Source organism: Cryptotermes secundus, unplaced genomic scaffold (genome assembly GCF_002891405.2).
Source record: "Cryptotermes secundus unplaced genomic scaffold, Csec_1.0 scaffold31, whole genome shotgun sequence".
NCBI classification, from domain to species: Eukaryota; Metazoa; Arthropoda; class Insecta; order Blattodea; family Kalotermitidae; genus Cryptotermes; species Cryptotermes secundus.
The window spans coordinates 782,569-797,979 of record NW_019743147.1 but is presented as its reverse complement, the minus strand read 5'-3'; the positions used below and the strand labels follow the sequence as shown (position 1 = coordinate 797,979).

Genomic DNA, 15,411 nt, shown 5'->3' with positions numbered 1-15,411 from the left:
CTCGTCGCAAGGCCTCTACCTGTACACAAACACAGAAAAACGCACACAAACATCCATGCCTTGAGTGGGATTCGAACCTACGATCCCCGCTTCCGAGCGAGAGAAGACAGTGCACGCCTTAGACCGCTCGGCTACCGTGACTGGCTACCTTTACCTTACAACAAAAAAAAATGGTATTACACTGTGGGAAGAAATAAACTGAAGGGAATAAATTATAATGATATTCGTTAAAGAGATTCATCGCAGACATGTGACTATGATTCGAATTGCGGCTTCATAATTTACCAGGCGTGTGCTTTGTGAGTACTGAAAAGGAATCGTCCATCTATTTCAGACCAGAGTTAAAAATACTTCAGACAAGTTCGGCGTCTCGAACACAGAGAGCGATGGAAGCTAGCTGTTTCAGGTTGTGAGAAGCCAATGACTTCTTAGTGACGTTGCATCAAGGGATATACCGTGTCACATGAATTGTAAGTACAACACAATTGTGATACGTTGCATTTCGTACACAGTGTTCTGATGGGCCTCGTCGTGCAGCAATGGCTGCCAGCCGATGGTACCATTGCCAGGCGTGACTCGAGTCCTGTCCTAGCGCACAACATGGCTGCGCGTTCCGGGGGCTACGGTATGTTCTGACGTCGTTGCGGAGGTAGCTGCGTCACCGTCAAGATGTATGTGATAGCCTCACGTATAAAATGCCACTTTAAAACATGACGTATACTGTACACATGTCCCAGGAGGAAGGCCGTACCATAGCTCAGGCGGTTAGTCGCTGTCTTCCCACCGCGGCGGGCCAGGTTCGAGCCCAGGATAGGTCATGTGGGTTTTGTGGTGGAGAAAATAGCACTGGGGCATATTTTCTCATAGTACTTCGATTTCCCTTGCCAATTATCATTCCACCGACTGTTCTACATTCATCATTATTTATCACCCGGGCCTAGTACAGTAGGCCAGTGGCTGCCGTACCAAGTGGACTCAGTCTCACCCCACACCGCGAAACTAAAAGAAATTCCCAGGCGGAAAGGTCAATATTGTGGGAGGTCACAGTATCGGTCATTCTCAGCAAAATATTGTACCTGTATATGTACATGGGTCCTATTCTGAGACACAGCTATTTCACTGTACATCCGATATTGTCCTTCCCTCTTGTATGTGAATTTGTGTGAAGCGTCAGTTGGCCGTTGTGACTGTTGATAGTGACATTGCAGGAGTGTTCTGAAATACCGCACATCTACACAAATGTCGAATATGCTGATATGCTGAAGGCTGCCCTCATGAGAGTTGCAAAGTGCATTGATGTTGACGGTGGAATTTTGGAAAATGTATTATACTAGGTAAACTGTACTAACAGCCGGTCACGGTAACCGAGCGGTCTAAGGCATATACTATCTTCGCTCGCTTGGAAACCGGGATCGTGGGTTCGAATTCCACTCAGGGCATGGATGTTTAGTTTGTGTCTGTACGTTTTTCTGTGTTTGTGTACAGGTACACGTAGAGGCCTTGCGACGAGCTGATCACCCGCCCAAGGAGTCCTACCGAATGTGTAAGATCTAGAAAAAACGAAGTGAAAGGAGAAGTTCATGGAGGTAGGCCTAGGCCCACTGGGACTGTAGTGCCAAGGGGTGGGGGGAACTGTACCAACTTTGTCACTTGAACAATAAATACCGGCATTAGAAGCAGTACGTAATATCTATTTCTTATCAATAATGTTACAACTGTACAGTGAAATAGCTCTATCTCGGAAACCGCTCGGAATAGGACACGTGTACATATACAATTTTTTGCTTGGAATCACCGATACTGTGATCTCCCAGAATATTGACCTTTTCTCCTGGGACACCTTGTATAACCTTCGTTTTAATACGCTGTAGACTTGATTCGGGAGATTTCTGGTTCGAATATCTCCCGCGACACCTCCTAGCGTGACTGAAGTTTTTTGTTCTTTTCCTCAGTCTCTCCAAGTATGTGACAGGGTAGTAAATCAATGTGGCCACTGTTGCTGTTCCAGACCAGTTCCCGTTCCCGTTACTACTGTACATTAACAGCCTGCCATACCAACAGTTTCGTGAACAACGCACTAACAATATATACTCGTACGTATATATAAATACAGTAAATCCTCGTTATAACGGACCCGGATATAACGTTTTGCGTACATACGGACAATTTTGTCTGTGTACAATTTAGAGATGCTGAGATACTAAGAAGACTTCATAGCTAGAACTAGGTAAAATTGTCCCGTCACTTAACTAATTAAGCACTACGCCATGGGGGGATTGGCTGTATAGATCCACGTATTCTAGACCTCGGTAGTAGTTGGAGGTGAGTGGTCAACTTCACGCCCCTTCCGCTTTACCTGCTGCGAAGGAGCCCCCTGTACCCATTGAATAGGCGGCTGGGTGGGCCCCAGAGCCTGTCTGGAAGAGGAGGAGAAAAGAAAACTTTGCTCCTACCGGGACTCATACTCCGAACCCTAAGCCATGCAGCCCCTAGCCAGTCGTTATACTGACTGAGGTATCCCGGTTCTTGTCGTCTGAAAATTATTTAGAATTAGAAAATATCCCAATGTAAAATCTTTATGTCATAATTTTATATTTAATGTCTGTAATGGCCGTGTTTCCTATGGCGTACTTCCGTGCATACCCATTCACTCGGTTATAACGGACATCGGCGATAACGGACTCACTTCCTCCCTTGTTTGTCACCACATGACGAGTGTTTACTATATTTATGTGTAAACAACGTTATTGAGGACAATGACGTCCCTCGAACATGTTTAAATGAAATATAAACGTATTTTTCCCGACATCCCCCCGTAGGGTTACTCGCACCCCACAACCCAACAGTTCTGTGATGCGTTTCCAACGACCAAAATATTTATTTAACTTTCCAGTGCGATGCCTGTCGATACTTGTAAGGTGTGCTCCTCTCCTGCGGCCCACAGGTGTAGTGCCTGTAAGCAAGTATCTTACTGCAGCAAGCAGCACCAGAAACAGGACTGGAAGAACCACAAGATCTCATGCAGTCCTTTTGAGGTGAGTACTATATTGTGAAATCCAACTCGTAGTTGTGTGTCTACACAGATTTCACTAATCCTTGACTTGGTAGTGAAGGTAACGGGTAAAACTATCCCTGTAACAGGCCGTGAAGGCCCATAGGGTTCTGAGACATCGAGGCTCCCATATTTACTAGACATAAGGCTCACAGATGGCGCTGAGGTTGTCAGCCTTACCCTCCGGCCGCCCTTTACTCCCAGAAAGATTCCTGATACTTATTTCTGCTAGAGGCTGAGTCGAACCCAGGTTCATAGTACGGCTGGAAGGTTTAGGTAAATTTAAAAAATCCAATGACCTCATCGGGAATCGAACCCTCGATCTTCCGGCTTGCAGCATAGTGCCTCATCCAACTACGCTACTACTTACCCTCTTGATAGTGAAGGCTAATGATAAACTCCATCTACTGTATGAACCCGGCCACGTCATATGTAATGTAAGCAAGTTTATGGAACGAACGTCCCGTATAAATATAGCTGTCCATTTTCTGGGCATTATCCATCGTCCAAATACTTTATTCGAGTCGACGTTTCGGAGAGGGACTCTGTATTCTTCCTCAAATAAAGAACTTACTGCTTTAGGCCCAATCTCTAGAGTTAGCCACTATGTCCGGTGAGGAGAAGTGTGAGTAAGCACGACAGATCAGACATCAGCTGCGGGGTTTGAGGCAGAAAGATAAATTATGTAGATGATAATGTATAAAAAAAATTGATAATTATACAGAGTTATTCATAAGTTCGTGAAATATTTTGAAATTTTACAATAAATAAACTTGCAACGGATACGAAATTTTGATAAACTGAAATAGAGATAAAGTCACCAAGTTCTTTACATAGTTACAGATGCTCAATGTGTCCACCTTTGCTGATACGGCAGACAACTACGCGATAATCCATTTCGTCCCACATCCGTGTCAGAATATGACGGTTGGCCAGAGCCACAGCAGCGGTGATACGGTTGCGAAGATCCCTGAGATTAGCAGGCAATGGAGGTTTTAAGAAAACTAGGAGAGATTCATTCTCTATCGGCGTAAGAATTATCATGATTCGATGTATAGTTAATTTGTTGTGAATTTTTAAAATGTTTCACGGACTTATGAATAACCCTGTATTAATATAGCTTCATCACAAATTTTTAGATCTCGTTTATGTGTTTAAGCATGTCTGAATTTCCTTCTGGCGTATGAATACCAGACGTGTGCAGAAAGCAGAATCTAGTGACGTTGTGATGACGACGTAACAACCTGCTTCATTAACCAGCTGTGACACCCTCGTTTCTATAGCAGATGAAGTATAGCTTGTGTCACTTCACCTACTTTATCAATTATATCCGAACTGTGAAGAAAGCAGTCTTCTGGGATTTGGCACCGTGTATATGTGGTGTTAACCGACGTTTCAGAGGAACGTATCGCCTCCAGTCTGCTTTTACCGGTTCTCACGGTCTCTTCGCTTTGCAGATTTCTTATATTTTTTCTTCTACCCTGAAGATGGAGGCGATACGTTCCTCCGAAACGTCGGTTAACACCACATATACACGGTGCCAAATCCCAGAAGACTGCTTTCTTCATAGTCACCGCCGTGAAAGCCTCAAATCTTACATATATCCGAACTACTTGTACTAAGTTCCATTCCCTCATTCTCCGCTAACATCCGCCTTTATGATTCAGTGTCTTCCTTATACTGGAAAAGAAGAAGAGATAATAAGGGTTGAGGATATCATTGAACTATAAACCCACGGCGCCTGAACAGATTCCGAGAAGGAACATCTAGGATACAACGGAATGTATAACTTTAACATTTCTTGACTAGCAAGACAAATTCTAGAACATTCTGTACAAATTCTATTGCACCATTTTAGCTTAGCGTTTCACAAGAGAGCAGGGTGTTGCCACGTCGCAGACTATGTTCCAATTATTGACATACATTTCGGAACAACCTGTACAATTTAAGGTCCATTTTCACAAGACAGACCATTCTGTAATTACCGACGTATATTTCGGAACACACTGTATAATCCGAGGACTATTTTCAAGTTCACACTTCACCCGACTTCAGGATCCTTCCGAGGGAAACCATTCTCTTATTAGTAAATCGTATTCATGAACGTTCTGTATAATTACAGGTCTGCACCTCACCGGAACTGGGGAAGTACCTTGTGGCATCACGTGATCTTTCACCTGGCGACATAATCATCAGCGAGGGGCCTCTGATTGTGGGACCAAAGCTGCACAGTGAGGATCCACTGTGTCTGTTGTGCCACGTCCCTACTCGTTATGACAGCGAGTATAGGTGTCCCAAATGCCTATGGCCTTGTTGCGGGCCAAGCTGTCCTGCGGACCCTAAAGTTCACGCCCCAGAGTGTTCCATACTTAGCCTACAGGGAAAGCAAAACTTGACGGCGGCTGCCCGGAAAGACGTTAGTGTCTACCATTATGATGCCGTGACGCCGCTTAGATGTTTGCTGTTGCAGCGACGTAACCCCCGTAAGTGGGATCAGCTTCTGCAGATGGAAGCACATCTGAGGCACAGGGGACCCGGTACTGATACCTACAGGTACAGTGGAACTAGAAACCAGAATGTAAACAGTTGCCTTCTTACTGAGTACTTCCAGATAAACACGAGAAATTCGCTTTATATCTGCTGAATTAATTTCAACCGAAAACTGTTCATTTCCTAAATAAAAATGTTTAAAGTGTGTGCACTCATTCTCGGACACTCTGTATGATGACGAGTATACCCGTCACAGAAATTATATGGTAACAGGCATACGCAGTTGCATTTTTGGTAATCACGAAAGAAACCAAGATCTCTTAGGTAAGATGCAATGAGCAGGCGCGAACTCACGGAAGCTCACTAGCGTCACTCCATTCTACGTGGGAATACATCTTCGAGAGAAGTACACCTTTGTTGAAATCAATTGAGCAGTGTTTCCAAAATGGTGTTAAGGGGAACCTCGGGGTTTCACAAAGTGAAAATAAGAGTTCCACAATAAAATTCCACGACAATAATAACAAATAGAATTTAAATATTATTTTTAAAGCTATCCTTATAACAGAGCGTGGAGGCCCATAGGTTTGTGAGACGTCGAGGCTCCAACATTTAACAGAGAGTCGGCTCACAGATGGCGGTGAGGTTTTGGGCATAACGCACCGGCCGCCCTTTATCCCCAGGAAGATTCATGGGATATATTTCTCTTTGAGGCTGATCCGGTTCCAGGGCCATACGGTTAGTGCGGCTGGAAGGTTAGGTCAATTAAAAAATCCAGTAACCTCATCAGGAATTGAACCCTCGACCTTCCGGCTTGTAATAGAGTGCCTCAACCAGCTACGCTACCGCATGCCCCCATTTAAATACTGTAATTATTATTATTATTTATTTATTTTAACTGCAAATTGGGGTTTTACCGGGTGTCAGTAGTACTACAGTAAGACACAACACACAAACAACACACGTCGAACAAAATAACGCGCCACGTTCAAACAGAGCACAGCGCACAAACCTACACAGACAACAAAGGACACACTCCACACAATGAGTACAATGCAAATACAATTAAAACTACAGTTATATAAATTAATATTTTACCTGTCTGAATAAGTGAAGACGACATATTTGCATGGCAATGAGTGAAAGCAACATAACATACACAGACTTACAGACAAGCATAAAGCTAAAACTCTGTATACATATTTCTTGTCTTCGGTTCTCAGGGAGATCCGAGACCGCGTAGTGAGATACCTTCAAGAGAACTACCTGCAGAAACTGCCTACAGTTGGAAAGGAAGGGGAAACAGTTGTGCAGGACTGTTCCGAGAACACTCTGCACAGAATCTGTGGGATCCTGGATGTAAACGGGCTGGACATTCGGCTAGCCCTAGGGTCAGAGGTTGTCGCCCTATACCCCACAGTCTGTCTGATGGAACACAACTGTCTCCCCAACACACGGTACAGCGTTGAGATCTGCCCGGGTGACAGACAGTACCGGGTCTCGGTGAAGGCCACGCGACACATCCAGAAGTGAGTATTGCTTCTGGCGAGAATCTTGTGTCTGTCCGTACGTAGAAACTAGGAGTAGATTGTACACGTATAAGGGACATACGAGTACTTGGACAATTCAGTTCAGAACAGTTCTGTCTTCTCGTCGGATACCGTGGTTCTGAAGAGTTCTGTCTTGTGGAATATAACGCCGTGTAGTCCGTTGAAAGTTAACCTACATTTCGCAGGAACATTCCGTCTCCATCTTCAGGTTCGAAGAACGAGCCTAACAAGAATCCAGCGTAAAAACATGTGGAACTGCTTAAGATGGAGGCGACATGTTCCTCCGAAACGTCGGTTGACTTTCAAGGACTATACGGCGTTGTATCCAAGAAGATAGAATTCCTCGAAACTACGGCTGTGAGAACCTCAAATCCTACATACGGTAAAGTTGGCTCTGTGCTAAATTAGTTAAGCACTACGCCATGAAGACATATGAGGAGTGGAGGTATAGCTCCACCATTCTTGACCTAGCGTAGTTTTTATTCATTCATTAGTAATCTGGCAAGACGACAGGTCCACAGTCTCTTCCAAAACAGTTCCTCCACTTAATGCGATCTAGAGCTTTCTCCTTCAAATGAGAATATCCTCTTCTGCCCCCAAGGTCATCCAGCATCTTCTTACGTCTTCTTCCTCGTCTTCTGGTCACTTCTATCCGCCCCTCTATCTTTCCTTCAATAACTTCTATTAGAAGGCAGTTACTGCGTAAGATATGACCAATCTAATTAACCTTCCGTTTCCTTATTTCGTGTAGGATATTCCTCTGCTCACTGACTCTAATTAACACTTCTTCATTTCTCACATAATCGGTCCAACTGATCTTCTCCATCCTTCTCCAACACCACATTTCGAAGCTTTCCAGGTGTTTCTGATCTACTGCCCTAAGTGTCCATGTTTCAGCCCCATACAGAGCTATGCTCCAAATGTAGCATTTCACTAGTTTCTACCTCAAATTTAAGTCCAAGTTTTTATACGACACACAAAACTACGATAGTCGCAAAAGAGTGCAACGACTAGTCATGAGATAGAACTAAACATTAACGGGCATGGGAACACTGTGGACAAGTGAACAGCGCAGTGGTCTCCCCAAAAGCACAAAGAAAAATCACCTGATGATGGCCCATATGCGACCGAAAAATGTCGTAAACTACAAAAAACTAGAGACATTTTAGAAATGTGATAATCACTTTAATGTATAAAATATACTTTTAGTGTCCTATTGACATTTTAATGATTTTAACATCATAAAGTATTAAAATACGTTTTTAGTGAGTGACATATTCTTGATGTCTTATATTGCTGCATTATTGACGGGTACTTTGATAATAAGGAGGCGTGTTGTCAGTTTCACGCCCGGGCCGCTTTATTCCCGCTTACCCATTAGATAGGATGCTGGGTGGACCACAGAGTCGGTCTGGAAGCTGTGGGGTAGAGAAAAATCTCTTATCCCTGTCGGGAATGAACCCCGTCCGCCTAGCCCATAGCCGGTTGCTATGGCGACTGAAATATACTGGCTCATAAGGATTAAATATACACTAATTTGAAACAGAAGTTAAACTTATACTCCTATAAGAACTGAATTTTACGAAAGCAAATTTTACTTCTGCTTCGAAAGAACGTGAAACTTGCTTGGTTCGAATTTCTGTCGGGAAAACGGCTATCTTGATTGAGGTTTCTCGTGGTTTTAATGAGGTTCCGCCGTCTGTCTTGTGGACAGTTACTTTGCTGACTTCCTTACACTGCAATCAACCGAGCGCCGGTCATAGCCGAAGCCCCTAACTCAGGAGACGGAGGAAGTGATAATGTGCTGCCTGGTGAGGACTGCTGGATACCTCAGGGGTCTGTGACAGACGGATATGGAGCAAGTATAGAATGGTGATTGAATTCGCTGGGGAGGGGGTGAGGGACCAGGGTGAGAACTCAGTACTTATCCGAGTTATGGAACGGATAAAATTAAATTACTCAGTAATTGTGGTATAGATCCTCAATGCATTAAATTATTTTTTGAGCAATCCATTTAGTGGAACCGGGATAGCGTAGTCGGTATAGCGACTGGCTACGGGCTGGACGGTCGAGGGGTCGGAGTTCTAGTCCCAGTAGCGTCAATAATTTTCTGTTCCCCACGTCGTCCAGACTGACTCTTGGATCCACTCAACCTCCTATTCAAAGGGTACCGGAGGCTCTTTCCCCGGGGTAAAGCGACCGGGGAATGAAGCTGACCACTCTCCTCCAGCTAGTGCCGATGTCAAGAAAATGTGGATATATACAACCACTCCCCCATACGTCTTCATGGCGTAGTGCTTAATTAGTTAATTCATTCAATACTTTCTGAAATAATGAATACGCATTAATTAAACGTAGAATAGTCAGCTTTAATTTCTGCATTCTCAAGGTGCTATTTTGGGTCTTCAAAATTTCTATTGCCATTTTGGGGTTTCAGAGTTGGTGCCCTTTCGTGGTTAATATATGTAGAATCTCTACGTAAATTGTAGCTATAATTCCTTGCTGCTGATCACAGTGGCTGCGCGGTCTAAGATATAATCCATCTTCTTCAGCTCGAACACTGGGACCGTGGGTTCGAATCCTACTCGAGGCATGGATGTCTGTGTTGTCCTGTGTGTACGTCGAGGCCTTGTGATGGGCTGATCACTCCACCAACGAGCCTTACGGTCTGTGTAAAGATTAAGCAACTGAAAAAGCGGCCAGGGTCCAAAGGGCTGTAGAGCTAGAGGGAGGAAAAAATTCCCAGCTAATGTGTCTTGAAATACACAGTTCTGATAAAATGCCGACAAATCTCACATATTGTCATATAACACTGTTTGAAAAAGTCGAACATTTCTACACTTGGTAATTGTAGGGTTACATTTACAGAGGTGAACACATCTCGACAATGTACACGCACGCGCTGTGGGGCACACAGGCTCGCATGGAACACCTGGCTGCCACCAAGTACTTCACCTGTAGGTGCAAGAGATGCGCAGATCCCACGGAGCTGGGAACCTACATTAGTGGAATTCGTTGCTTAGGAACTCATATCCTTACCCCTGATACGTAAGTATTACGCCTATGTCAGTATTGCCTACATCATACAAGTGGACAATGGGAGCATCCGCGATAGTGAACTTTATGCCATAAAACACTGACTCTTCACACATCAAACATATCATTTTACTGAGGTCTCCTATGAGATATGAGGCTTCATTGCGGTAATTGTGAACGGTATTATCATCTGCCGCGTAGCCTGGTGGAACTTAACTTGCGTTTCGGAAGAACGTTATGCATCCATCCTCAGGATCGAAAGAGTAAGATGAGCAATCAAGCCGGGAGCGAACACTTTGCTTGCTACTTGTTTTGCTTACATTTCGACCTTGAAGACGGAGGCAGAAAAGTTGGGATAATTCTGCCAGACAATACGGGGTCACATCTCAGAATGGTGTGCCTGAAACTCTTTATAATTGTATGTTACATTCACTAACTCATTCTGTGGTCAGTTCTGAAAACTTCAGTAACTCTCTGCCTCTGGGGATCTCTAAGTTTCATCGTCACATTCGCACAATTCTTGTGCCAGTTGAATCCGTTTACTTCTTCAAACCCTCTTTTTAAGTTTGATTTGGTTCATCCTGGTCCGTCACACTAGCAATATTATTAAAGAGTATCAACTCCGTCCAGTGTGATTGATAAATCAAAGATAAAAAAACATTTATCAATTACTCTGGACGGAGTTGGTAACCTTATATAACTCTTTTTAAGGTCCAGTTCAATTTTATTTCCCCATCTACCCCTAGATCATCGAAATAGATTCTTACTTTGAAGATATCCCGTAAGAATGTTTAGTGACCCATTGCATTCCAATGCTAGCTACATGTCCAGCTCATCGTAGTCCCCTACTTTGCACTATTATGGCAGTATTAGATGTCATTGTCGCTCTTATGTCAATGTGTGTGTGTGTGTGTGTGAATGGTCGACACTTGTAGATTGATAACTATTTTGACCATGTCTTGCCAATATCTGTGTTTCTAGAGACGGGGCATCATGTGGAGGCACACAGTTACCAATTTCGCCACTGGAAGAGAACTCTGACTGGCGCTGCGACCGCTGTCCTGTCCTCTTGGCATCATCGGACGTGACTGACCTTGTGTCAAGGATCGGAGAGGAGGTGGACAATATCCAGGCCGTGAGTAGAGGAAACTCCGAATTGAAACATTTTGCTATATTTTGATTATTTAACGGAATAAGTGGAGAGCGGTCAGTGTTCCAGTACGGAAACAAAGTTGATAAGCATTGTAAAACGTTTCACTTCTGATTTATTGCAGTGCATTAATAATTTGTTTACAATAAGACTGACTTTCCACAATCTTTGGTGATTCATGCAATCCTGAGTGTTCCGTTGCTGATGAGGAGAGCTTGCATTAAAGAGAGTTTTCTTTATTGCTAGTGGGGTGGGACTAAGTCCCTTGTACTGCGGCCACTTCTGGCCTATTGAATCAGCCCCAGATGATAGGTGAGGGTGATTGTGAAGCAATAGGTGGAATGAAGATTGGCAGGGGAAACCGAAGTACTCGGAGAAAACCTGCCCCAGCACCACTTTGTCCACCACAAATCCCACTTGACCAGACCTGGGATCGAACCCCGGTCGCCGCGGTGGGAAGCCAGCGACTAACCGCTTGAGCTATGGAGCGGCCTAAAGAGAGGTTACTCTGGAGTGAGTGCGGCTCGTAGGAAAACGGCCCCCTTTCATATGAGAGCTGGGCGGAAATTAATGTTCGATTATACGCAAAGATAAGTATTAATTTCTATCCTAGAATTCTCTAGAATGTTCTGGAATATTCTAGAGGATTTAAGGAAAAATTAAAAAAACGAAACTTAATAATTGAAGTAAAGCCGAGATTTGAACTATCGAACTTCTAATTCAGAATTTGACTACCGGCAGTTTACCTCCTCGGCCACCGAGGCGAAGCGGCAAGCTTCAGCTTGAATAAAAATTATCAATTTGACCTGCATAATCATTAGCAGATGAGCAACGCCAATTATGATGAACATTGTTTTATGCGACGTGACGCAGTGTAGTCTGGTAGATCTTTTCCAACGTTTACGGAGTAGTTAATCTCCATCTTCAGAGTGGAAGTATACGAGAAGAGACAAAAGATAAAGATGGCAGCAGCGACTTTCTCCCAAAGGTTTATAGCGATCCAATAGATCATATGTTGCCACATTCTAGAAGAATGCATTATTCAGAGTCACTGCCGTGAGAATTTAAGATCTTCCAATGCCAGTTATGCAGGCCTATGCGAAAGGCACTTAAATACATGCGTAATTAAAACTGGAGAACACTTTCAGATGGCGGTCATGTGGGTTATGTCGCCGTTCAGTCTGATACATGCTCACCAACTTTTTCAGAAAGAACACTGTGTTTTTTTTCCTCGGACACTAGATCAGTTGAATTTATGAAAGTTTATGCGTGTTATTAGATTATGGTCTTTTTGGTTATGCATCATATAGTCCGGTAGGCGTTACCAATATTTCGGAGGAACATGGTGCTTCCATCTTCAGGGTAAGACGAAAACTAGCGTAAGCAATACTGCCCTCAGATGTCGGAATGTATCAATTTATGAATACGTGTAGTCATGTTTTCACAATACATTCATAAGATGGATACAGCAGGTTGTTCCGAAATGTCGTTTACCATCCACTATAATTCAGGGTGTCACGTGCCAGAAGACAAAACCTTAATCTTCAATGCCACGGATATTCATGTTGTTGACAGGGATGCCCGACTGTGAAGCAACTGGAGGAACTTGTGTCCAAACTGTCCACGTTCCTGCACCCCCACCACTATCATATGTATTCCATTAAACACTCGCTGGTGCAACTCTATGGACACCAACATGGGTACCAGATCAACCAGCTCAGCGACCAGCAGCTGCAGAGAAAAGCTGGTATGTACGAGTCCTGCCTTACTGTTGTAGGAAAACCGTGTCTACATTTCATGTCAGGGATTGACGCTTAGTTTATCTGAAGAGCTTTCATGAACGTCATGATGCATGACTTACAGGCCCGTAACGTCCAGTGGCAGGATAATCTGTGAAAAATGATTTGAAATAGGTCGTAACCTATTTGGAAACGGTACCCTGGCATTCGCTTGGGAAGTGACGAAGAAAAATACTGAAATCTCAGTAAGGATAGCTACGAGTAGTTTCTCAACCGAGATATAAATACATGGCTTCTCCACTTCAGAGCACATTTAATCATGTGAGACTCACGGGACATGTAGCACGCATGAAGAAAGAAGAAATGCGTGCTTATATTTTGCTGGAATTATTATGGACAGAGATAATTTTGGAGAATAAGAGGTACATCGAGTGTACAGTAAAATAGGAGTTACAGGACTAGATTTTGAATATAGGATAGAAATTTATTCTACTAAAATTAAACAGGGCCGGTCACAGTAGCCGAGCTGTCTAAGGCATGCACTGTCTTCGCTCGCTTCTAAACCGGAATCATGGGTTCGAATCCCACTTAAGGCATGGATGTTTAGTTTGTGTGTGTGCGTTTTTCTGTGTTTGTGTACAGGTATAGGCCTTGCGGCGAGCTGATCACCTGCCCAAGGAGTCCTACCAAATGTGTAAGATCTAGAAAAACCGAAGTGAACGGAGTTCATGGAGGTAGGCCTAGGCCCACTGGGGCTGTAGTGCCAAGAAGAAAAAAATTAAACAGGATATCTCCTTGTTATCTGAGGGTTCTCACTGAAGTAGTATGCTCGGTGGGAAGAAGTTGAGATTATTGTCATAATATAACAATATTCGGAAAAGGGATGCGTACCAACCATGACTAGAAACGGAGACAGACGGTGGTAGACGCCATTTAATTGTTCTAGAGAGCTTCATTTTGAGCAAGCTAAGACGTCTTAACAATTGTTCCCAACAATGAAGCATGCAGGAACAAATTCGCGAGGATACATTGCACTCGTAATGATTTCCTTTTAATATCTGTTAGTAAATAATTACACTAATCAAGCCAAGGAATAAGAGATGGGCAGGGTATGTTGCACACATAGAGAAAAGGGAAATGTATACAGAGTTTTGGTGGGAAGGAAATAACATTGGAGACCTAGACGTGCATGGGAGGATAATATTGAAATGGATTTTGGATAATTAGGATGGTGTAGTATGGACTGGATTTATCTGTCTCAGGGTAGGTACCAGTGGCGGGTTTTTGTGAAGACGGTAATGAAACTGGGCATTATAAAATTTTGGGAAATTCTTGAGTAGCTGAGCGACTGACCGCTTCTCAAGAAGGACTCAGCTCCATGTAGTTAGTTATTTACGTGCTCCTCATTCCCCTCAGTGTTTCTATTGATCTGTAACGTCTATTTTTCTGAGAATCCATTCCACCCCTGGTACTAACCACACTTCGAAACACTAAAGTAATATAATTTGCGTGTTAACAGATATGTGTCGGGAATTGCTTGCCGTAACGGACATTTTGGACCCGGGCGCCTCTAGACTGGCACTCTATTCCTCGGTTTTGCTCCATGAACTTCATTCTGCTGAGTTTCATCTCTTGCGTCGTGCTTTTGAGAAGAACCCACCTGCTTTATCTGCTGAGGAGACGACTCGCAGGGCCTTGGAGGCCAAGGGTTTCTTGCTGAGGGCCACCGAGATCTTGGAGCCAGAACCTCAGTTCTCTTCTGGCAGAAAGATGTTGGAGGTGGTTGGCAAGGCGCTCTCCGAATGCGAGGCTTGGATGAAGGACAAGAGAGTGACTGTTCCTACGTGACTTTAGTGGGGGGGGGGATGTAACGTGTGGTTAACAGTTTAATGCAGACTTTTGAAATTCATGCGAATTTTTGGGCCAGTGATACCTGTGGACAGTGTTGCTACAACGCAAGAAGGAAGGAAGGGTGTAACAGGACAACACTGAACCTTTATTTGCTGAGTATAACTTTACAGTACTGAGAGTTTAAGTACTGCGGTACTGCATTGGGAATTTAATTATTGGTTTTAATGGAACCATACTGGGCACTTAATTGTGGGGTGTTACAGTACCACACTGAGCACTGAGTAAGTCTGTTGTATGACTAAGTACTGTAGTTTTTTTGTTTATTGTGGTGGGGTGAGACTGATTCCACTTGGTAAGTCGGCCACTAACTGGCCTACTGTATCAGCCTCGGACGATAGATGATGAGCGTGGAGCTGTGGGTGGAATGAGAATTGGCAGAGGAAACCGAAGTACTCGGAGAAAACCTGCCCCGGCGCCACTTTGTCTACCACAAATCCCACATGATATTCAGTGCCGTAACTTTTATGTTTACTGCAGATTCCTTCT

At 43.8% G+C, this 15,411-nt stretch overlaps 1 protein-coding gene across 1 annotated transcript; it reads left to right on the top strand.

The window, feature by feature from the left end:
- Positions 1–350: 350 nt before the first annotated feature.
- On the top strand, positions 351–15,252 carry LOC111873719 (SET domain-containing protein SmydA-8). The gene is made up of 8 exons (XM_023868653.2): positions 351–470; positions 2,894–3,035; positions 5,175–5,605; positions 6,763–7,068; positions 9,958–10,137; positions 11,107–11,260; positions 12,851–13,022; positions 14,534–15,252. The coding sequence occupies exons 2-8, from the start codon at positions 2,898–2,900 to the stop codon at positions 14,860–14,862; spliced, it is 1,710 nt and encodes a 569-aa protein (XP_023724421.1). The 5' UTR covers positions 351–470; positions 2,894–2,897; the 3' UTR covers positions 14,863–15,252.
- Positions 15,253–15,411: the final 159 nt, after the last annotated feature.